Genomic DNA, 23,774 nt, shown 5'->3' on the forward strand with positions numbered 1-23,774 from the left:
TAAGTGTTGAGATGTCTGGGAGGTGTGGGATGCTTCATCAGGGAATGCCTCAGGCTTGACAACATCAATGTCGGAAAGGTTGAGTAAAAGTGGGAAGGTTCATGGTATTCGCCCCCTCCATTACTCAGCTCTCCAACAGATCGGGGTATTTTGTTTTTGGTTTTTTCCGCTCGCTCACCCTCAGGGCAGATTTATAAAACCAAAACGGAGGAGAGGGCGATGCGATCATCCAGAAACATCAGGACTGGGCAGAGACTCGAGCTGAATAAATAGCCATAACCTACGGAAAGGTTGACAAGAGGAATGGAAAAGAGGGTGTGCTTTTAAAGGGAACAGGTGTCCCAAACTAGTGGAAATGATTTGATGGGGTTTCAAAATCCAGAAAATGAGAAGGGGAGACCTCCCAACTTCCTAACCTACTGTCTCTTCCCACTTCAGTCCATACTTCACTCTGCTGTCTGGATTATCTTTCTACAGAAACGTTTGGAGCATGTCACCCCCGCTTCTCAAAAATCTCCAGTGGTTGTCTAACCACCCCCCTACCAAGCAAAAACTCCTCACTATTGGCTTCAAAGCAGTCCGTCGCCTTGCCCCCTCCTACCTCACCTTCCTTCTCTCCTTCTACAGCCCAGCCCGCACACTTGGCTCCTCTGATGCTAACCTCCTCACTGGGCCTTGTTCTCACCTGTCCCGCCGTGGATCCTGGTCCACATCCTACCCCTGGACTGGAATGCCCTCCCTCCTCAAATCCGCCAATCACACTTCCCCCCTTCAAAGCCTTACGGAAGGCTCACCTCCTCCAAATGGCCTTCCCAAACTAAGCCGCCCTTTTCCTCGGCTCCCCCTCCCCTCCGCGTCGCCCTGAACCTCTCCCTTTGCTCCACCCCCCTCCCCGCCCCACAGTCCGTGTGTATACATATATATATATATGTATATATAGTAACTATGATTCTATTTATATTAATTCCTGTTTACTTGTTTTGATGAGCATATATCCATAATTTTGTTTATTTATAGTGATGTCTGTTTATCTATTTAGAGAAGCACCGTGGCTCAGTGGAAAGAGCACAGGCTGGGCAGTCAGAGGTCATGGGTTCAAATCCCAACTTCCCTACTTGTCAGCTGGGTGACTTTGGGCAAGTCACTTCACTTCTGTGTGCCTCAGTTCCCTCAACTGTAAAGTGGAGATTAATACTGTGAGTCCCACGTGGGACAACCTGATCACCTTGTATCCTCCTCAGTGCTTAGAGCAGTGCTTTGCAGATAGTAAGCGCTTAACAAATGCCATCATCGCTATTATTCTCTGTGCCTCAGTTATTTCATTTGTCAAATGGGCATGAAGACTGTGAGCTCCACGTGGCACCACCTTGCATCTTCCCCAGCGCTTAGAACAGTGCTTGGCACAAAGTAAGCGCTCAACAAATACCATTATTTTTATTATTTATATCAATGCCTGTTTATTTGTCTTGATGTCGGTCTCCCCCCTTCTAGTTAGGGAAGCAGCGTGGCTCAGTGGAAAGAGCCCGGGCTTGGGAGTCAGAGGTCATGGGTTCGAATCCCGACTCTGCCACTTGTCGGCTGTGTGACTGTGGGCAAGTCACTTCATTTCTCTGTGCCTCAGTACCTCATCTGTCAAATGGGGATTAAGACTGTGAGCCTCACGTGGGACAACCTGATTACCCTGTATCGACCCCCAGCGCTTAGAACAGTGCTCTGCACAGGGTAAGGGCTTAACAAATACCAACATCATTGTTATTATTATCATTTTTATTATTATTTTTATTATTATTATAGTTAACGCATCCCGGTCCGGGCCCGTTTCCCGTTTTGGCCACGAGGGGGCGCCGGCCCCTCGATGGCGTCTCCGGGGTCGGGTCGGTTTCCCGTTTTGGCCACGAGGGGGCGCCGGGCCGCCGATGGCGTCTCCGGGGTCGGGTCGGTTTCCCGTTTTGGCCGCGAGGGGGCGCCGGGCCGCCGATGGCGTCTCCGGGGTCGGGTCGGTTTCCCGTTTTGGCCGCGAGGGGGCGCCGGGCCGCCGATGGCGTCTCCGGGGTCGGGTCGGTTTCCCGTTTTGGCCGCGAGGGGGCGCCGGGCCGCCGATGGCGTCTCCGGGGTCGGGTCGGTTTCCCGTTTTGGCCGCGAGGGGGCGCCGGGCCGCCGATGGCGTCTCGGGGGCCGGGCCTTTTTGGGCTGAGAGGGCCACCGTCGGCTGCGCTCGGCGTTCGGTGCCCCCGCTCGGCCGCCGGGCCCCGCCGCAGCCCCCCGCCGCAGCCCCCCGCAGCCCTCCGAGCCCCCCGCCCGCCATGCCCCGCTGACGCCAGCGAGGAGAAGGTAGCGCCGGCGGGCGGGGGCCGCGGGGTGGCGGGCGGGCGGGCGGCGCGGCGCGGCGCCCGAGGCCTAGGCCGCGGCGGGGGCCCCCGGGCCGGTCCTTCCTCCTCCTCCCTCCCCCCGCCATCCCCCCCGTGCTCCCCCCAGGGCCCAGACGGTGCTCCCCATCAGCATCCGCACGGTGCCTCCCCTCCCTCCCCCGGGGCCCAGGCCGGGCTCCCCCCGAGGCCCCGGACCCCGCTCCCCACCCGTGTCCTCCCCCTGCTCCCCCCCCAGCCCTAGCGCTGTGCTCCCCTCGGACGTCCAGACGGTGCCCCCCACCGACGTCCTCACCGTGCTCGCCCCGGGCCCCCGGACCCTGCGCCCCACTAATCCTCCCCGTGCTCCCCCGAGTCCCCGGACAGGGTTCCCCACCGATGTCCTCGCCGTGGCGCCCCCCAGCCCCCGGACTGTGCTCCCCACTGAAGCCCTCACCGTGCTCCCCCCGACCGTGCTCCCCACTGATGTCCTCACCCTGCTTCCCCCAGTGCCCAGACCGTGCTCCCCACGGTCGTCCAGACGATGCTCCCCACTGATGTCCTCACCGTGCTCCCCCCCGAAGCCCCGGACCCTGCTCCCCCCCCCCCCCAGTGCCCAGACCGTGCCCCACCCGGGCTCCCCAAGCCATGGGGCCCGGACCCCTTGCCCGGCTCGTTGCCCACCCGCTTGCCCGGAGGCCGCTCCCCCTTCCCGAGGCCCGCAGGGCCCGAAAAGCCGCCCACCCACCCACCCACGTCTTGGAGCCCTCCCTCCACTTTGGGAGTTTTAAACCCCAATCCACCGGGGCCCCAGCTTCACCAGATGGAGACCGATTCGCCCTCACGCCCCCAAATCCTCCACCACGCTACTTTTGTCTGCCCAGCGTCTTTTCCTTGCACCGTTTCGTTACGTCCTAAAACTTGGACCCTGTGGAGGAGAAGGCAGGAAGTTTTAAGGGGAGGGAGACGGGGAGTCCGCCCATCTGTCTATTTAAGTAAGGCGGGGGATCCGTCTGTCAGTGGTATTTATTGAGCGCGAACTGTGTGCAGAGCACGGGACTGCTGAGAAGCAGCGTGGCTCAGTGGAAAGAGCATGGGCTTTGGAGTCAGAGGTCATGAGTTCGAATCCCGGCGCTGCCACTTGTCAGCTGTGTGACTGTGGGCAAGTCACTTAACTTCTCTGGGCCTCAGTTACCCCATCTGTAAAATGGGGATTAAGACCGTGAGCCGCATGTGGGACAACCTGATTCCCCCGTGTCTCCCCCAGCGCTTAGAACAGTGCTCTGCACATAGTAAGCGCTTAACAAATACCAACAACAACAACAAAGAAGACTAAGCGTGAGAAGCAGCCAGATGTAGCGGATAGAACACGGGCCTGGGAGTCAGAAGATCATGGGTTTTGAGCCCGGGCGCAGCCCCTGATCTGCCGGGTGTCCTTGAGCAAGTCACTTCTCCGGGCCTCAGTTACCTCATCTGTAAAAGTGGGGGTGGAGACTGTGAACCCCTTTGGTAACGTGGACTGTGTCCAACCTGATTTGCTTCCACCCACCCCAGCGCTTAATACGGTGTCCGTAGTAAGCGTTTAACAGATACCACGGTTATTATAAATATTACTTGGGAGAGGCCGGTATAACAGAGTTGGGAGGCACAATCCCCTGTCCACAACGAGTTTACAGTCTGACAGAAATAGTTGCACGTGGTATTGATTTTAGCGAAGCTCCTCCGAAGTCAGCAGAAAGGAGTGGTCTAGCCTCGAGCCCTCTGGATCTCTAACATGGCAGCTTCTCTCCCTGTTTTAAGGACTGGACACCTTTTTTTTTTTTTTTAATCAAATGACCCGGAATGGTCAAGTATCACCCAGTATTTTTGAACGTTGAATAACCATTCAGAATAAGAAGTGCCATTTGGCTTTTTAGTTGCACAATTTTAATATGCTAAAAAAAAATCAAACAGCCAGTGGAGTTGGAGGCTTAGTGGTTTCCCTCAGAGAATGTGGGCAGAGGGAACAGTAAAAGAAGGAAAAGGTAGAAGTAAAATGTCGACTTTCACTTGGCCCGTGGAATGGGAACAGAGTGTTCTATTACTGTGGTTTTGGGGAGCCGACCGTCATTTCTCGTCTCTGTCTTCCCACAGGAACACGATGAGTGATATTCGCCACTCCTTGATCCGCCGAGATGCATTAAGTGCTGCTAAGGAAGTTCTGTATCATTTAGACATTTATTTCAACAGCCAGCTCCAAAATGCACCTCTTCCTATTGTGGACAAAGGGCCCATTGAGCTTTTGGAAGAATTCATATTTCAGATCCCCAAAGAACGTAATTCTCAACCAAAAGTAAGTAGCGAGGGCTTAAGGGGTAAAATGGGGTAATAAACCCCCGGGATCGGAGGAATGCATTTCTTGGTCAAGTTTTAGGGCGATCCAGTATGAACTGGTTGAGTGTCGTTTATAGTTACCGTGTATTTTTTATAGGATTTTCGTGAATAAATAATAAGCCACGTCCCCCTTTGAAAATGTCAAATTCCCTAGTCCTCTTATCACTTGCATTCTCTGTCAAAAGATCGGTAGTAAAATAATAACGATGATGATGATGGTATTTGTTAAGCGCTTACTATGTGTTAAATGCCGGGATGGATAATTGGACAAAGCCCCGATCCCACATGGGGCTCACAGTCTTCATCGCCATTTTACAGATGAGGTAACCGAGGCCCAGAGAAGCAAAGTGACTGGACCAAGGTCACCCAGCAGGCAGGTGGCAGAGCCGGGATTAGAACCCAGGTCCTTCTGACTCCTAGTCCTGGGCTCAACCCACTTGGCCACACTGCTTCTCCAAGATAATTCTAGTGCCGCCTTGGTAGGCACACAGCACTTGATTAATAATCAAAGCCTCCTTTCCTTATTGCAGCCTCTCCTGGGCTTTTTGTTGGGAACCCTCTTCCCAGTTTTATTTTCTGAGAGATCAGCTGATCATGAGGACCCGCTTGTAATAGGGATGATGTGTAACGCCTGCAGTTGTTTACTGAGCGCCACTCCTCCTGCACAAGAGCACGATGATTATTTTTCACTGCAAGCGTAAGATGGCAGAACCCAGCTAGCTGGGCTCCATCCTGGTCTCAGCCGTAGATCGTACGAGTGCGCGTCAAAGAGCTCCTCAGTCAGTCAGCCGTATGTATTGAGCGCTTAATGTGTGCAGAACGCTGTACTGAGCGCTTGGGAGAGTGCAGTACAACAGTATAGCAGACACACTCCCTTCCCACAACAAACTTACAGCCTAGAGTCCATCAGTCAGTTAATCGTATGATTTGAGCGCTTAGAAATTGCTGTAATAAAAACTGTGGAAATAAGGATGGAATCCCACGCCTCCTTGGTATTTGAGGTTTTCGCAGAGGGAGAAACGAAGAAACCGGGAGCGGCACGTCCTTTTGCTTTCTAGAAACCCCAGATCCTATCGCCTTTCTTTGCTTTCTTTCACAGAGGTTAAATTCACTTCAGGAGCTTCAACTCCTCGAGATCATGTGCAGTTACTTCCAGGAACAAACCAAGGATTCCGTGAGGCAGATTATCTTCTCATCCCTCTTCAGCCCTCAGGGGAACAAAGCAGATGATAGCCGGATGGCCTTACTTGGGAAGCTGGTCTCGATGGCAGTGGCGGTGTGTCGGGTTCCGGTGCTAGAGTGTGCTGCATCCTGGCTGCAGGTAAGCCTCTGAAAATGAAGTGGGGTGGGGAGGGATGTGAGGCCCTAGAGAAGCAGTGTGTTTTGCTGCTTGTCTCCCCCGTTTAGACTGTGAGCCCGTCGTCGGGCAGGGATTGTCTCTATCTGTTGCCGAATTGTACATTCCGAACGCTTAGTAGAGTGCTCTGCAACAGTAAATGCTCGATAAATACGATTGAATGAATGAAAATGTAGTGGAAAGAGCATGCACCTGGAGTCAGAGGGTACGGGTTCTAATCTTGGCTCCGCCACCTCCCGCTGTATGACTTTAGACAAGTCGCTTCACTTCTCTGGGCCTCAGTTATCCGTCAAATTGGGATGAAGACTTTGAGCCCTATGTGGGACAGGGATTATGTCTGAACTAATTACCTTGTATCTAACCCAGCGCTTGGCACGGTGCCTGGCACATAGTAAGCGCTTAGCAACTACCAGTCAATCAATCAGGGATTTTGTGAGTTTTCTTACCTAAATGGAAATTTCTGAAAATCAATTTAACTTTTATTATTATCACCTTGATTACTGCTGTTATATTAATGGAGCATTTACCATGTGCCAAGCACTCTTCTAAGCACTGAGGTAGATCTAGATTCATCGGGTCGGAGGCCCACAGTCCAAGTCGGAGGTAGAACAGGTAATCAGTCCCCATTCTACACCACTTGGCGTGTCAGCAGCGCTGAACAAATATCAGTATTATTATAAGCGTAGATGTTTCATTTAGTCAGTGGTATTTTCTGAGGCCCTACTCCGGACAGAGCTCTCTACTGAGCACTTGAGAGAGCGCGTCGGAGTTGACAGACACAATCCCTCCCCTCGAGAAGCTTACAGTCTAGCAGGGAAGACAGACAATAAAGTAAGATACAGTAGAAGGAAACAGTAGCTTAGATCCATAGACAAGTGCACTGTGGGGTTGGTGTGCACTTAAGTGGCACTGAAGAGTTGAATTAGACTATAAGCCCGTCAAAGGGCAGGGACTGTCTCTATCTGTTACCGATTTGTACATTCCAAGTGCTTAGTACAGTGCTCTGCACATAGTAATACTATTGAATGAAAAGCAGCATCTGGTGGAGTATAGAGGAACAGGGCGGCCAAGTGAAAAAAGCACAGGCCTGGGAGTCAGAGGACATGGGTCCTGTTCCCGGCTCTGCCACTTGCTTCCTGCGAGACCTTGGGCAAGTTACTTCTCTGTGCCTCAGTTTCCTCAACTGTAAAATAATGTTGGTATTTGTTAAGCGCTTACTATGTGCAGAGCAATGTTCTAAGCGCTGGGGTAGATACGGGGTCATCAAGTTGTCCCACATGAGGCTCACAGTCTTAATCCCCATTTTACAGGTGAGGTAACTGAGGCACCAAGAAATTAAGTGACTTGCCCATAGTCACACAGCTGACAAGTGGCAGAGCCGGGATTTGAACCCATGACCTCTGACTCCCAAGCCCGGGCTCTTTCCACTGAGCCACACTGCTTCTCTAATGGGGATTAAATACTTGTTCTCCCCACCCTACTTAATCTGTGAGCCCCACGTGGACCAGGTAGTGTGCCGACCTGACTAACTTTTATCTACCCCAGTGCTGAGTACAGTACTTGGCACGAGTACCATAAGTATTTTATTGTTATCATTATTATTATTATGAAGTGGAACTGGTCGCTCTTTTTACTATAAATCTTTTCCAGCGAACGCCTGTCATCTACTGTGTGAGGTTAGCCAGGGCCTTAGTGGACGACTACTGTAGTCTGGTGCCAGGTTCCATTCAGACGTTGAAGCAAATATTCAGCGCCAGCCCTCGCTTCTGCTGCCAATTCATCACGTCGGTCACCGCGCTCTACGACCTCTCCTCAGGTAAACGTCCCCTGAAGTGTTTATCACTTTCAGAATACCAGGAGCCCGCAAAAACGGCTGTAGGAACTGTCCCTGTGTTTTAAAAGAATGCTAAAGTCAAGCCCAGAGTCACTTGCTTGGGATATCTGCTCTCAGTTGTTCACCTGTCATGACGTTCGGGGGCAGGCTCTGTTTAGGGAAACTCATCACTTACTGGCCCGCGGGGTTAGAGGAAGGACTGAGGAGCTGGTGGTCGTCAGCCGGAATTGGCACTTTCCAAAGGTAGTGCTTCTTTTTTCCGAGCTCCTCCACCAGACAGGTGTGTGTTTTGTAAAGAGACAGAATAGGACATGCAGAAGTCTGTCTAAAATCTGAGCAGATAAATCTTCCCATTTAGAAGAGGACTGACTCTCTGCCCTCAGGTTTGAATTACTAAAGTCTGTAAATTGTAAACGTTCATTCTCAAAGGACAGTGGCGCACTCTAATGAGCATTCTATCTTTTCAGACCCATGCTCTACCAATTTTGAACGTGTGAGCATTTGATGCTAATTTCCACATTTTGCTAATACAGCTCATATACCCACAACTGTAGGCTCACAGTCCAAAGACCTATTTGGGATTCTGGCTTTTGACTGTTCCACCGCGAACTTCGCCAAATTTGCGGGGGCGGCGGCGGTTATGCTGCTCGTGGTGGGCAGGGATCACGTCTGCCACCTCTGTTATACTGTGCTTTCCAGTCTTGGAAAGAGGATTCTGAGATCTCCCTTTGAAGTAGACAGCCTGAACAAATGTGTTTGCCCTTCCAAGGCTTTCTATTTACAATCTGTCCAGGTACTGCCTTTATCAGAGTTTCTTTAAGACTGCCAACAAGTTGATTATGACCCCAAATGAGGCTGATTTCAGGGACAGGCATTCAGGGCAGTACTCGGTCCACCCGGGAATTGCAGTTTTCATCGAGAAGTCAAGATGTGAAAATGAATTTTGACATTGGGGCTCATCCTCCATCTGCTCCCTAAAGAATGAAAAGAAACCAAACATTGCTCTTTTTTTTAAATCGTCCTAATGGTCCTTATCTGTTCCCAGATGATCTGATCCCACCTTTGGATTTGCTCGAGACGATCGTCACCTGGATTTTCGAGGACCCCAGGTTGATCCTCATCACTTTTCTGAACACCCCCATTGCAGCCAACCTACCCATTGGATTCTTAGAGCTTACGCCACTCACCGGACTAATCCGCTGGTGTGTGAAGGCCCCCCCTCGCTTACAAGAGGAAAAAGAAGACCACCTTATCCAACGGCCACACCGACACCCAAATCGCCAAGGACTCCTCCCTCGGATCAGTCAGAGACTGCCACTCCCTGTACTCGAAACTGCACTTAAGCGTCCTGCAGGTTCTAATGATGCTCCAGGTGCATTTAACGGAGAAGAACCTCTATGGCCGCCTAGGGCTGGTCCTCTTTGACCACATGGTGCCCCTCGTGGAGGAGATTAATAGACTGTCGGATGAACTCAATCCGCTCAACGCCTCCAAAGAGATCGAGCTGTCTCTGGATAGGCTGGCTCAGGCCCTGCAGGTGGCCATGGCAACCGGGGCGTTGCTCTGCACCAGAGGTGAGTGAAAACGCCAAGCCAGGAGCCTGGCATAGGGGCGCCGCTCCTCAGCCCGGGGGCTGGCTGTCAGGGCGGATATGGAAACATCCTCGCCTCCAGGGGACAATGTGGCTGATGGTTGCGGGGAAATAGGTTGCACAAGCGATCCCCTCTTCAAGGGAAATTCACCCGGCTTGAGTAGGTTCCAGCTTTTCACTGGGAGTGCAGAGTTGAAAGTCAATCCATGGTATTTATCCCCAAAAGTATCCTGAAAGAAGACATAGTTCATTCGATCTTATTTCCCGGCTCCGCCGCTTATCTGCCGTGTGACCTTGGACAAGACGCTTCTCTGTGCCACAGTTACCTCGTCTGTCAAATGGGGATTAAGACTGAGCGACAGCCTTACATGTGGGACAGGGACTATGTCCAATCTTACTTTGTATATACCCCAACGCTTAGAGTAAGCGCTTAACAAATACCATTATTACTGAATGCTCACTGTGTGCAAAGCATTTGGGAGAGTACAGTATAACAACACATTCCATGCCCACAATGAACTCATTCCCTCCCCGTAAACTATAAACTCCTTGTGGGTAGGGATCGTGTCGGCTGGCTCTGCTGTATTGTGCTTTCTCAAGTGCCCTGCACATAATAAGTGCTCAATAAATACCACTGATCGATTGACTGATTACTGTAACTTGATCAAAAGCTTGATTAGGTTTTAGATGATCTCGAATAGAAGAAAATTTGCAGCTGTATACTTTCACTCTTCGCGATCCCCTGAATCTTCTGCGGGGAAAGAGATGTGGTGACTTTTTAAGTATGCAAGAAGAACCCTTGAAGTAAAAGAGTAAACCAACTTTGAGTTTTGTTTCTCATTTTAAATTGGCATGTGGAATTGGCTTTTTTACCGTGATGGATGCTAGATTTCCACTGTGGAGTTGTAACAGCCTATGACCGACTAAGAAGGATTTCTTAATTAGGGATCTGCCCTCCTCTTTTCACCTCCAGTCCCCTTTAAAATTTGCCAGGAGGGAAGTCATTGGATTTTTTTTTTCTTTCCCAGTAGGCCACTCCCTGGAACTGACTGCAGAGCGTGTTCCCTATTGAGTCACTTCCTTTGTTAAGGAGCAAAGGAACCAGAAACCCAGTTAATCTCAGCAAAATATTAATGACTCAACAAAACTGAAAAATTAATATTTAATTTGGTGTGGAGGGATATCTCCTCCAATTTTGTCCAAAGCCAGGGTGGGGGATTTTCGGTTCATTCTGATTTTGTCAATCATTCCAGGCTAAGAAAGACTTGGCTTTTCAGTTTCAGTTGTTGTGCTGATGACCACTGCTGGCCGAAAACTGATTTCTGGTTTGAGAAATTGGACATCATCATCATAATAATAAATAACATGAGAAGCATGTTATATGAGAATAAATAATATGAGAAGCAGCGTGGCTCAGTGGAAAGAGCACGGGCTTTGGAGTCAGGGCTCATGAATTCGAATCCCAGCTCTGCCACTTGTCGGCTGTGTGACTGTGGGCAAGTCACTTAACTTCTCTGTGCCTCAGTTCCCTCATCTGTAAAATGGGGATTAAGATTGTGAGCCCCACGTGGGACAACCTGATTCCCCTATGTCTACCCCAGCGCTTAGAACAGTGCTCGGCACATAGTAAGCGCTTAACAAATACCAACATTATTATTATTATAACATATTTTAAAGTGCTTATTATGTGCCAAGCTCTGTTCTAAGCACTGGAGTTGATACAAGACATTCAGGTTGGACACAGTCCCTATCCCACATGGGCTCACAGTCTTAATCCCCATTTTACAGATGAGGGAACTGAGGCCCAGTGAAGTGTCTTGCCCAAGGTCACACAGCAGACAAGTGGAGGAGCCGGGATTAGAACCTGTGAACTTCCGACTCCCAGGCCTGTGCTCTACCCTCTAGGCCATGCTGGTGTTCTCTGAACATATTGCAGTGCTCCTCCAGGAAACTACATTCATTCATTGATTCATTCAGTCGTATTTATTGAGCGCTCACTATGTGCAGAGCACTGTACTAAGCGCTTGGAATGTACAATTCGGCAACAGATAGAGATAATCCCCGCCCAGTGACGGGCTCACAGACTAATCGGGGGAGACAGATGGCAGAAAAACAGAACGAAACAAAAACAAGACAACATTATCACAATAAATAGAATGAAGGGGAGTCCCCACCAACAAGCGCTTCAGAAATTATTCAAGGATCATTTTGAAGTCCCTTACAAATTTAGGCTCCAAGAGAAAATCAAGGGGTATTACTATTATTTTTGTGGTATTTGTTAAGCACTTACTGTACTAACCGCTGGCATAGATACAAGGCTAGTCAGCTTGGACAGAGTCTGTGTCCCACATGAGGCTCACTGTCTTTACCCCCATTTTACAGATGAGAAAACAGGCCCAGAGAAGCGAAGCGTCTTGCCCAAGGTCACATAGCAGACGAGTGGCAGAGCCAGGGTTGGAACCCAGGTCTTTCTGACTCCAGGATCCATGCTACATCCACTAGACCACATTGCTCATTATTTGGGTGGTACACCTGAGAATTCATTCAATCGTATTTATTGAGCGCTTACTGTGTGCAGAGCACTGTACTAAGTGCTTGGGATGAGTCTCGCAGCTAAAGGCAAGGATTTGTAGTTCCAGCTTCTTAGTTTGAAAACTTATAAATACATTGAAGTTTGGATTAGTGGTATTTATTGAAGGCCTGCTGACCGTGAAGTCCTTGGGAAAATACAACAGAAACTAAACCCGTGGAACCTTCTATTCAGAGTGAATTGGCTAAACTTGTAATAGCAGAATGTTGTGTGGTAAATTATAATACCTACCTACCTAAAGAGAAGCTCTGTGGCCTAGTGGAAAGAGCATGGGCCTGGAAGGCAGAGGACCTGGGTTCTAAGTGTTGGCTCCACCACTTGTCTGCCGTGTGACTTTGGGCAAGTCACTTGCCATCTCAGTGCCTCATCTATAAAATGGGGATTTCAGATAGGAGCCACGTTTGGGACATGGATAGTGTCCAACCTGATTAGCGTGTGCCTACCCCAGCGCTTAGTACAGTGCCTGGCACATAGTAAGTGCTTAACAAATGCCATTAAAAATAATAATGATGATACTTAATAAGTGCTTGCTTTGTGCCAGGCACTGTCCTAAACACTGGGGTAAATACAAGGTAATTAAATAAGACACAGCCTCTGTCCCACATGGGACTCTTAGATAAGGAGAGAAAGCAGTTAGGGGTATCGATACCATCATCTTCTTGAGTTTCAGCAAGTTCTACCCAAGGTTTTTTGGTTGTGTTAGGAGCACAGTAACCAAATTTCCAAAATCGACCCCTCTTCATGACGGTCGAGGGAAGGGGAGTAGTTACTGGATTCATCGTTGACAAGGTAGATCTGTGCCACCCTCTTAGATGGTAGGATAGGATAATAATAACAATAATAATATAGATGTTGAGAAGCAGCTTTCTGTACTTGACCACTCAACCCCCTTTCAAACCCAGTGTAAATCAGAAGACCTTCTAGTTTAGGGGGTTAGTTGACCTTCTCCAAGCAATGGACCGAGCTTACATGTTCATGCGGGTACTTTTAGAGCCAAAATGTGGACTTTAATACGGCACCCGTGATCGTGCAATTGTGTTTTCAAGATGGTTGGCAGGAGAAGGAGGGCTTGTGTAGTGGTTGATCCATTCCTCGTTGAAGAGAGCCGAAGAGGTCTGTTTTGTTCTGCCGCTCCTTCTAATGTGTTATGAGTCCATTTGGGTTGTCGTATTTTCAGTCTTGCTTAGTGGTTCAACTTCTCGCGGTTTGTCCAGCAGAGTCTGGGGCTTGGTGAAAAGGAGCCAACCAGGGTTCAATGCAAACAAGACAGAGATGATGTCAAATTGCAGAAAGACAATCCAGAAAATTGAGGCAAGGGTCGTCTTAGAACTCTCCACCCCCCCCGCTTTCGAATGGGCTTGCATAATTTCCCTCATTCTTCTCCATCCTGGATACCCCAACATTTCCCCTGTACAGCTCTTTCTCTCTGACATTATTGACATTATTGGCCATGATTTTATCCCATCCCCTTCTCGAGCCTATTGATATTTCTGGCCTGCACAATATCCTGTGATTGTGCATTTCATTTGCTTACCGCCCACACCTTGAAGACGTGTTTCCTTTTGGCTTTTTGGGACCCACCACCTTAATGCTTCAGTAGTGCCTCGTTGTGCTAGAATCTCATGCCTGCTTTTAGAATTCCTCTGAAGCCGCCAGTTTAGGCCCTTGGATTTGACAGTATAAGGTTGTGAATGCACAAGATATCTTACCCTTTTCAAACTTGAGTCTTCCCAAATGTCCAGCAAGTTGCAACTCGCGTTCTTCTCCACAAGGCAAACAAACAAGCACCAGGCCATGAGTAGATCCCAGGTGACAATTAGACCATTACTCTCCCTGTCTTCAAAGCCATATCGAAGGCACATCTCCTCCAAGAGGCCTACGCTGGCTAAGCTCTCCTTTCCTCTTCCTTCTGCATGACCCTGACTTGCTCCTTTTATTCATCCCCTCTCCCAGCCCCACAACACTTATGTACATATCTGTCGTTTATTTCTCTTTTATTAACGTCTCTCTCACCCTCTACACTGTAAGCTTGTTGTAGGCAGGGAATGTGTGTGCTTATTATTATATTTTACTCTCCCAAGTGCTTAGTACAGTGCTCTGCACACAGCCAGCACGCGCTCAGTAAATATGGTTGACCGACAGACAGTGGCAAAGAGCTGCCCATGGGCTATTCTGAGAGTTAATGAGAGGATGTTAGGAAAGTGGTCCTTGAAGGAAGCAGTGTTGCTGAGACCAAAATTTAGAGCCCAATGCAGCCAAGCTGCTTAAATTGATAATGGGGTGCTGCAATCTTCCCCCGCTGCTGATTGAGAGATGAGAAGAGCTGTTTCCAGATCTACTCGGCCATGGAAAACTGCTCCTCGAGTAATAATAATTATAATAATCATGGTATTTGTTAAGTATTTACTATGTGCCAGGCACTGTACTGAGCACTGGGGTGGATGCAAGCAAATAGGGTTGGACACAGTCCCTGTCCCATGTAGGCTCACAGTCTCAATCCCCATTTTACAGATGAGGGAACTGAGGCACAGAGAAGTGAACTGACTTGCCCAAGGTCACACAGCAGACAAGTGGCAGAGCTGGGATTAGAACCATGACCTCCTGACTCCCAGGCCCGTGCTCTAACCGGTACACCATGGACCTCTCTGGTTGAATAAAAGAGGTGTTTCTCCAGTATTGGCAAGGCACCGACGTCAGTCCTGAGCAGAAGGGGAGGTTGGGGCAAGACCTTACTAGAACTCAGCTCTCTGCGTCCTGAACAGCTGAAGGGAGGATTGGAAAGAAAGCTAGAGGTATGGCGATTCTGCAGGGGACTCCATGACCTCCTGGATCCCGAGAATTGTCCGAAAGCTTGGTTCCCTGCTCCAACTTCACCCACTATTTTGGCTCCGTAATAATAACAATAAAATAGCATTTATTAAGTGCTTTCTATGTTTCAAGCACTGTTCTAAGTGCTGCGGTGGATATACGTTTATCAGAGTGAACACAGTCCCGAGGGATAATTTTGTCACTGGATCAAAAATGAATCTGAGGAAGGAAGGACTGTAAAGCCTTTCTAGTAGGAAGTTGAAGGGAGAACGTGCCCAAAGGTTCTGTGTGCTGACCTGGAAGGTCAGGACTCCTTCAGTTTTTTTTCAAGGATCTTCCAGGGAAGATGGTAGAGTAAAGCAGCATGACCTAATGGCAAGAGCTCAAGCCTGGGCGTCAGAGGACCTTAGTTCTAATTCCAGCTCTACCACTTGTCTGCTGTGTGACCTTGGTCAAGTCATTTCACTTCCTCTGTGCCTCCATTACCTCATCAGTAAAATGGGAATTAAGACCGAGCCCCATATGGAAGCCGGACTATGTCCAGCCCAATTAGCTTCTGTCTACCCCAGCGCTTCGTACAGTGCCTGGCAGAGAGTAAGCGCTTAGCAAATACCATTAAAAAAGATAATATGTAATAGACAACCATTTACCGTTGTTGGTTTAGTCTTCTTCTTTTTTGGAAACTGGAGGCTGGAATGTTTGACTTCTCAAATACCCTTTCAGCTCTGTGATTCGGTGATATCCTAACTCCTTGCCTCTCCTTTAATTTCAGATGATTTAAGAACCTTGTGTTCCAGACTGCCACATAACAAGTAAGTTTCTTAAACTGGATCCTCATTTCCCTGGTTGGGAGACTCAGCCCATTTGATATTTGACACACCGTTGGGGTCCATTTCCACACCATAGTCCCATCCATCTCTAGAAATGCAGTTTGGTTGGATAGTGAGCAGCTTTCTGTAATATCGGCTAAAATTCCTGGGAGATCCTCTGTTGAAAGGAACCAGGAAAATTCACTTATGTTACCTCACCTTTCCTCCAAAGTTCTCACGGCATTTTACAAGGTTTAGACCATGAATCCTCACATCTCCCGGAAAGGAAGATCTAAGGTAGTTAAGTACTAAAACAATCAGCTCTTAATTATCTGCACTAATAAAAAGGATCAGTGATATATATCATCCAAAACAAATGATAATCCCACATAATTAGCTCCTCCTAGCTGCCTCCTGGCTTGAGAGGATGGTGGTGTAAGCTCCTCTCTAGACTGTAAGCTCACTGTGGGCAGGGAATGTGACTGCTAACTCTGTTGTACTCTCCCAAGTGCCTAGTACAGGGTTCTGCACTTAGTAAGCACTCAATAAATACTATAGTTTGATTGCTCATAATATAATAATGTATTTGTTAAGCGCTTACTTTGTGCCCAGCACTGTTCTGAGTACTGGGGTAGGTATAAGCTAATCAGATTGGACACAGTCCCCGGCCCACATAATGGCTCACAGTCTTCATCTGTTATATCGTCGTCCCCCAACCGCTTAGTACAGTGCTCTGCATACAGTAAGCGCTCACTAAATATCATTGATTGATGTGCCCAGCACTGAGTTGTAGATACAGATCAAAGGCAGTCCCTATCCCACAAGGGTCTCACAGTCTAAGGGGAAGGGAGAACAAGTATTTCACTTCCATATCTCAGCTGAGAAAACTGGGGCCCAGAGAAGTGCATTGCCTTGCCCAAGATCACACAGGAGACGAGTGGAGAAGTAGGGAGTAGAACCCAGCTCTTCTGACTCCCAGTACTGTATTTTTTCCACCAGGGAGATGACTCTAAGGTAATAAATTCCTTAGAAATTACAGAACTGGAAAGTGTGCTATTAATTTATTGCAGCGAAGGCTACGTTTCTGACCCCTGTTCAATTTAGTTGAATGTCCAATCTGTGTTTTTCTTTCCAGCATCAATGTTCATGACAAAGATAGGAACCAGAACAATATAAATGTGTATCCCATTTTAGGTTATCTCTTAGAGGGCTTTATACCGATTAGGAAAAGAATTCACTTGAATAGGAATACCCCACGTGCATGACCTTTCTTCTACTCCCTTCAGACTTCCCCATATATGTTAATTTCCTTTCTGTGTCACTTTAGGAACCTCAGAACATTCAGCTTGGCCCCAGCTGTTTCAGTTTTCTGTAAAATCTTCCGGTGTTCATGTTTATTTTGGAGAGAGACCCAAAATGCAGAGAGAAGGACAGAAGATAGAACCCAGAACACCCTCATATTGGGGCTTAGATATTCTGTCTAAATTTCCCAGATGTGAATTGGGTTTGAACCTGTTGTGTTTCCATTCAGGTTATCTATTCAACCTCCTCTCTCTAGTTCTTTTTCTGTTTTAGACAGAAAAGTTTTTTGGCCTCACTTTTAGCAGGAAGTGAGCGTGCCTTTTAATACCTCATCGTAGCACATTATTTTCAAATCGTGTTACAGTTCTTAGTTGTTCCTCGTAGCTTCCCGGTGAGCTAAAATCAGAGATTTTAGTTCAGATCACCATTCGTTTGGAACAAAAACTGCATTTCTGTATAACAAATCCCGAATTTCTAAATTACAGTTGTATCCTTTTCTTGATAAGTTGAGTTTCCATCCGTCTAGCAAAAGACCTGTCCTTCCCTATTTTAATCAGTCAGTCAAGCAATTTTTTGAGTATTTTTTGAGCTTTCTGGGTCCCTTGCACACAGTATCCTACTAGATTCCCGTGGACATCCTATTGGAATCCTTTTTGGATTCTTAGCCCATCCTGTTCTAGTAATCTTGTGGTCTTTTTAAGCAGAAGGTTTCACAAATTAGTCTATCGTATTTATTGAGGGCTAACTATTTGCAGAGCAGTGTACTAAGTGCATGGGAGAATACAATATAACAGACTTAGTGGATAGGTTAGGATAACAGTGGATAGAGCACCGGCCTGGGAGTCGGGAGGACCTGGGTTCCAATCCCAGCTTCACCACTTGTCTGCTGCGTGACCTTGAGCAAGTCACTTCATTTCTCTGTGTTTTAGTTACCTCATCTGTAAAATGGGGATTAAGACTGTGAGCCCCAGATTTTGCCCAACTTGATTATCTTGTATCTACCCCAGTGCTTAGTACAGTGCCTGACACATAGCAAGCACTTAATAAAGACCATAAAGAAAAGGTTTGGTAGACACATTTCCTGCTCTCAATGAGCTTACAGTCTAAGTACCAAATGTAGAGGAGAGACTTTTGGGAAAAGAGAGCAGCTCGTCATTTTCCTTCTATACAGTCCTGTTTTAAAATAGATTAAGGATGGTGAGATTCTTCAGGCTGTTTGCTCTCAAGGCTCCTGGACAAGGTCACGCAGACCCCTTCCCAACCACATCATCGCAAAGCAGAATTATTGAATCCCCATTCAGATTTTTGGAGAGATATTAATTCCCATGTGCCATAACAGTGCCTCCACCCAAAATATCATTCAGGGTTGTAGTTCTATTTTGCTCTCCCAAGTGCTTAGCCCAGGGCTCTGCACATAGTAAGGGCTCAGTAAATGCCATTGATTGATTGTAGTTGTAGTAATAGTAATAATAATAGTAATATATTATAGTAGTAGTAGTAATAATAATAGTAATAATGCTGGTATTTGATAAGCACTTACTATGTGTCAAACACTGTTCTAAAAGCTGGGGTAGATACAAGCTAATCGGGTTGGACACAGACCATGTCCCATTTGGAGCTCACCGTCTTGATCCCCATTTTACAGATGAGTCAACTGAGGCACAGAGCAGTGAAGTTAGTTGCCTGAGGTCTCACAGCAGGCAAGTGGCAGAGCTGAGAGTAGAACCCAGGTCTTTTGACTTCCAAGCCCGTCCTCTATCCGCTAAGAATAATAATAATAGTGGTATTTGTTAAGTGCTTACCGTTTGCCAAGCACTGTACTAAGTGCTGGGGTGGGTACTGGTAAATCGGGTTGGACACAGTCCCTGTCCCATGTGGGGTTGACAGTTTCAATCTCCATTTTCCAGATGAGGTAACTGAGGCCCAGAGAAGTGAAATGACTTGCCCAAGGTCACAGAACAGACAAAATGGTGGATCTGGGATTAGAACCCATGACTTTCTGACTCCCAGGCCCCTGCTCTATCCATTGTGACATTCTGCTGAACTAAGCGCTTGGGAGGGTACAGTATAATAGTATAGCAGACACAATCCTGAGTGAGCCCAGTAACGTGTCCGTTGTGTGTCCGTCTGTCTGTTTTTCAGCCTGCTGCAGCTGGTGATCTCAGGGCCGGTGCAACAGTCCACCCACGCGGCTCTGCCCCCGGGGTTTTACCCTCATATCCACACCCCTCCCCTAGGCTACCCCACCCACGCCGCTCACCCCGCGATGCCCGCCCACCCGGCCCTCCCGGCCCATCCCGTACAGACGTTCATACCGGGCATGACCTTTCCGTACAGACCGATTCGTTAAAAGGCCCACCGCTCTCAGAAAATGGAACACCCACACACGTCCATTTTCCCTCGCCTCGGAGGGATGGGAAAGCCTTACGGAGAAGAGGATTCATCCATTCCTGCTTCGATCAGGACTTTTAAAGAACCTTGTTCTCTCCTAACAGAACTGTGCGCATAGAAGATTTGAATTTTTCCCCACCCCGCCAAGACAGGGGGAAGGCAAACCATAAAAAGACACTTAGTAGGGATTACCGGCTCTAAATATGGACGTAGTCTTAAAAATTGAGATTGTGTGAATGAAGGAAAAAATGTGAGCCCCCTTCTAAAGTCATTTTTTGTTTGTTTCCTCATTTTTTTTCCAAACATGCCAACCCTGCCTCTCATTCACGAAAAGCACCATTGTCATCATTTACCTATGACCCATTATCCGCCAGAGCCTAGTGTCGAAGTAGCCGGATTTCTTTCTCTCTTTTTTTTTTTAAATGGTCCCTCTCACAAAGGGCTGGGAGGAAAAAAAAGTGGGCCAGGAATCAGTATATACAAATTCATTCCCTCCTCCATGTTGGTAAAGTGGCCCATTAATATATAGTGTATATTTTTACAAAAGAAGATTGCGGACTGCAAGGTACACTTAGCATCTTCCACTGCTAAAGAAAACCTCGAAAGATAAAGGTATAAAGTGCCCATCCATTTTTAATTATTCTTGAGGTTGCATCTTACAACTCAAATTTTTTTCTGAAATTTAAGGAAAAAACTTGCTTTGTTTGGGCACTGCAATGAGTCTTATTTTTAGATAGTTTTCTGAGGTTTCCTTTAACCTATTCCCATCAGTTTTTTTAAAAAAAGAAAAAACAACCCAAAACCACCTGGTAGGATATAAAGAGAGCTTGTGCTGTAAAAAGCTATTTTGTTTTACAAAATGTATTGCTCCATTGAACCTCCCAATGAATTTTGTGGCTAATCATGGTAAAGGATGAAATATAACTCTTCATTTGCTTTTTATGTATATGAGATATACTAATACTATACCCTGCTTCTTTCAGAGGCAAAGGTTTGGCATCAGGTAGGCTAACTGTCAGGATAGTGAGATCCAGATGCATTCACTGTCGGATTTGATCTTTTAACTGCCTGAGCGGTGAACACTGTCAATTCACATTTCCTAATGCAAATGATCTCCTGGAGCAATGGCCCAGTTTATGTTTTCACAGCGAGAAAGATGGGAAATGACAATAGACCTTCACTCTGGAGGTGGCAGATTTTTCTGGATCACAGTTTTACAGTTTTGGAATCTGTACTACATTCTTTGCAAAATGTGTCCCCCTTGAAATTTTATTCCTTTTTAGGATGGTAGTGGGCTTTCTTTGCTTGCAGTGTCTTTGGACAATGGTAGGAAGATGCTAAGATAGGACAGAAGAGTAAGGTTCTGAATTATAAAATTGCAGTAGGCCACTTGATCCTTTTGGAAATCGTGGGGTAAACAGAATGAATCCACTTTATGGCCTCTTCTGTTCTCTCAGTAAGGACCAAATGCCGTGACGAAAGTCTAATCCTGTGATTTATCCATCATTTTTGTCTTTTTTTGGCCAAAGAAGAATTTCAAGAAGTCCAAATCAGAATACTGAAAACATTCCTGTGAGTCCATTTTTAACCTAGAGTGGGAAAAGTTTTTTAAAAGGCAGTTTATTAAAATAAAAGTACAAAGTAAATTCTATATTTGGTTAATACCAAATGTGACATTTCTTTCAGATTCTTCCTTAAACTTGGGTAGAAGTGATGTTAACCTTGCTGTTTAACGATGTTTTCTTAATGCAGTTCGCTACTCAGTCGTCTTTGAACCCTATTTTTCAAACACTGTTCGGGGATGAAGATGCTGTTTTTTTGTCATTTTCCAGAACAACAAAGCCATGGGGGTTTTTTTTCTATTTTTCCTCCCTCTTTCTCAAACTCTTTTCTCTAGAGAAAATTGAAATCTACAATTTCTTGCCTGAAGAAGATACCTTTCTTTTGAATTTACTTTTGTTCTTTTTAAATTAAAGCCAGACCATGTTCATTTGCAACCCAGAGGCTTTTTAATCAAGTTGTTTTTGAAGAAAAGTGCTGTCCGCCATTTACTTGGAGAGCGGGCTTTGAAATGTAAAATGTCAGACCACCCCAATTTAGAATGATGTTTCTTCCCTGAAATGCAAGTAGGATACCAGCTAGTTTGGAAAATTGTTTAAAATCGAGGTGCCTCTTGCATAGAAATAACCACCGGGTCATAAACGTGATAGACCAAGTTGTTTACCATTTTGGGCTTCTTGGTTCTCCTGTACAATACCACCTCATCTCCTCTCCTAAAGTGGAGCAAGGAAGTAGGACAAGTATCAGGCCAATACGAGCCAAAACGTTTGACTTGAAGCCGTACTGAAGTGTAATACCGGCGAAAATGCACGGAGCATAATGACACCGGCCTTCCTCAAACAGGTGATTCCTTCACTCCTTCAAGTCATTAGAATTTATAGAAGTTTCACCAAAGATAGTTTGTTTCTATTCCAAAAAGAAAGGTACCTTTGAAAGTTGCCACCCTCCTTAAAGGATGTTTTGGGTAATGTCATGACTCAGAGTAAGGGTTGGTGGTGTCCCCTGGACGATATTTTGGGTGAGAATATTCAGGGCCACGGTTTGTTATCATGTTGACTGCAAGACTTTGAAGAGGAGTCTCTCAATTATTAGCATCGAGATCATCGTACCCCAAAAGCCCTCACTGTCCCAAAGGCTAGTTCATGGAGCTCGTTGAATAAAGAATGCTAGGAACTGATAAATGATCATGGGGTTCTTCAAAGGATGGGTAGCTTGTAGGCAACTAGATGCGGTAAAGTGATTAAAACTGCCTGGCCTTGAAGGCTCAGGTCTTGGGTTCACTTCCCGACCTTTCGTTTCACTGCCAGTATCAACAATGCTCAGGTTGAAATAATTGAAGTATTGCAAGGTGAAAATGTCTAGCGGCAATCCGTCCAGCCTCAACTCAGGGCTCTTGAGTTACCAGGGAAGAGCAAATGCTGGTTAACCTTTCAGAATGTGTTTTGAAGAAAGACTATATACCCTAATGCAAGAATTGGAACTTGGAGAAAAAACGTCTAATTTGTGCAAGGAGTGGCCCGAAAGCTTCTGTGACATTCTAGCAACTCAAACGGCAACAGTAGTTGATTATTTGAAGGGATTATGATCCAAGTCCCAGGGATATTGTTAATATTTCCTTATGTTTGGGATATTAATCTTGGAAGGTGCCTCTCGATTGTATTAAAATTGCTGCATTTCTATCTTTACCATGAAAAAGGCAAGTGTTCCAGTTCCTATGTGACCCTTTTGTAATAACCATGCATGTGCGAAAGGGGGAAAAAAGATTCCTACCATGAGCCAGAAATCAAATTAAGTGTTGAAGCCTACATCTTAAAGACAGATGGGTAGGAAGGAGGTTGTAGGGGGATTCAAGAGAAAGGACAAAAGCCATAGGAAAGGAGTTTCTTCCCCCTTCCTCACTCACACCTTCCCCAACCCCCTAATCCTGACTTAGAAAAAGATCCCCTCTCTGGAACACCCCACAAGAAGAACATACCCACTTGGATATCCCCTGAAGCAAGTCCTACCTAGAAAAGTTTGCCCTCTAGGACAGACCCTCCTCCCCACCTCACACACTGATCATGGGTTCTAATCCCGGCTCTCCCACTTGTCTGCTGTGTGACCTTGGGCAAGTGACTTCACTTTTCTGTGCCTCGGTTACCTCATCTGTAAAATGAGGAATGAGACTGTGAGCCCCACTTGGGACAGTGACCCAATTTGCCTGAATCCACTCCAGCACCTAGTAGAGTGCCTGGCACATTGTAATAAAAAATACCCTTATTATTGTTATTATTAAATGCTATATTATTATTATCATCATATCTTTGCCTAAGTTCCTCTCCCTCCCCCTGGCCCTGCAGTGCAAGATGGCAGCCAAATGCCCCTATACTTCCTTTCAAGACAATCTGTAGACTCTGATACTGTCGGCTATGAAGTTTATAATAATTTTGGCATTTGTTAAGCACTTACTATGTGCCAGGCACTGTTCACACAGTCCATGTCCCACACAGGGCTCACGGTCTTCATCCCCATTTTCCAGCTGAGGTAACTGAGGCACAGAGAAGTAAAGTTAGAGAAGCAGCGTGGCGCAGTGGAAAGAGCACGGGCTTTGGAGTCAGGGCTCATGAGTTCGAATCCCAGCTCTGCCACTTGTCAGCTGTGTGACTGTGGGCAAGTCACTTAACTTCTCTGTGCCTCAGTTCCCTCATCTGTAAAATGGGGATTAAGACTGTGAGCCCCACGTGGGACAACCTGATTCCCCTGTGTTTACCCCAGCGCTTAGAACAGTGCTCTGCACATAGTAAGCGCTTAACAAATACCAACATTAACATTAAA

The 23,774-nt window shown here is 46.9% G+C and overlaps 2 protein-coding genes across 2 annotated transcripts in view; one reads left to right on the forward strand and one right to left on the reverse strand.

The window, feature by feature from the left end:
* The window catches only part of DNASE1 (deoxyribonuclease 1), a 29,904-nt gene extending 27,599 nt beyond the window's left edge, over nt 1-2,305 (reverse strand). Inside the window, exon 1 of the mRNA XM_039911282.1 lies at nt 1,800-2,305. Within this exon, the coding sequence (XP_039767216.1) occupies nt 1,800-2,305 (506 nt within the window). The remainder of the gene's footprint in view (nt 1-1,799) is intronic.
* C2H7orf26 (chromosome 2 C7orf26 homolog) lies at nt 2,252-22,655 on the forward strand. Its single transcript, XM_029057464.2, is given in 8 exon segments — nt 2,252-2,331; nt 4,479-4,677; nt 5,818-6,039; nt 7,726-7,891; nt 8,955-9,124; nt 9,126-9,483; nt 15,671-15,710; nt 19,152-22,655. Coding segments are annotated over 7 exon segments (1,356 nt in total). The 5' UTR covers nt 2,252-2,331; nt 4,479-4,485; the 3' UTR covers nt 19,360-22,655.
* Nucleotides 22,656-23,774: the final 1,119 nt, after the last annotated feature.

This window comes from Ornithorhynchus anatinus, chromosome 2 (assembly GCF_004115215.2).
Source record: "Ornithorhynchus anatinus isolate Pmale09 chromosome 2, mOrnAna1.pri.v4, whole genome shotgun sequence".
NCBI classification, from domain to species: domain Eukaryota; kingdom Metazoa; phylum Chordata; class Mammalia; order Monotremata; family Ornithorhynchidae; genus Ornithorhynchus; species Ornithorhynchus anatinus.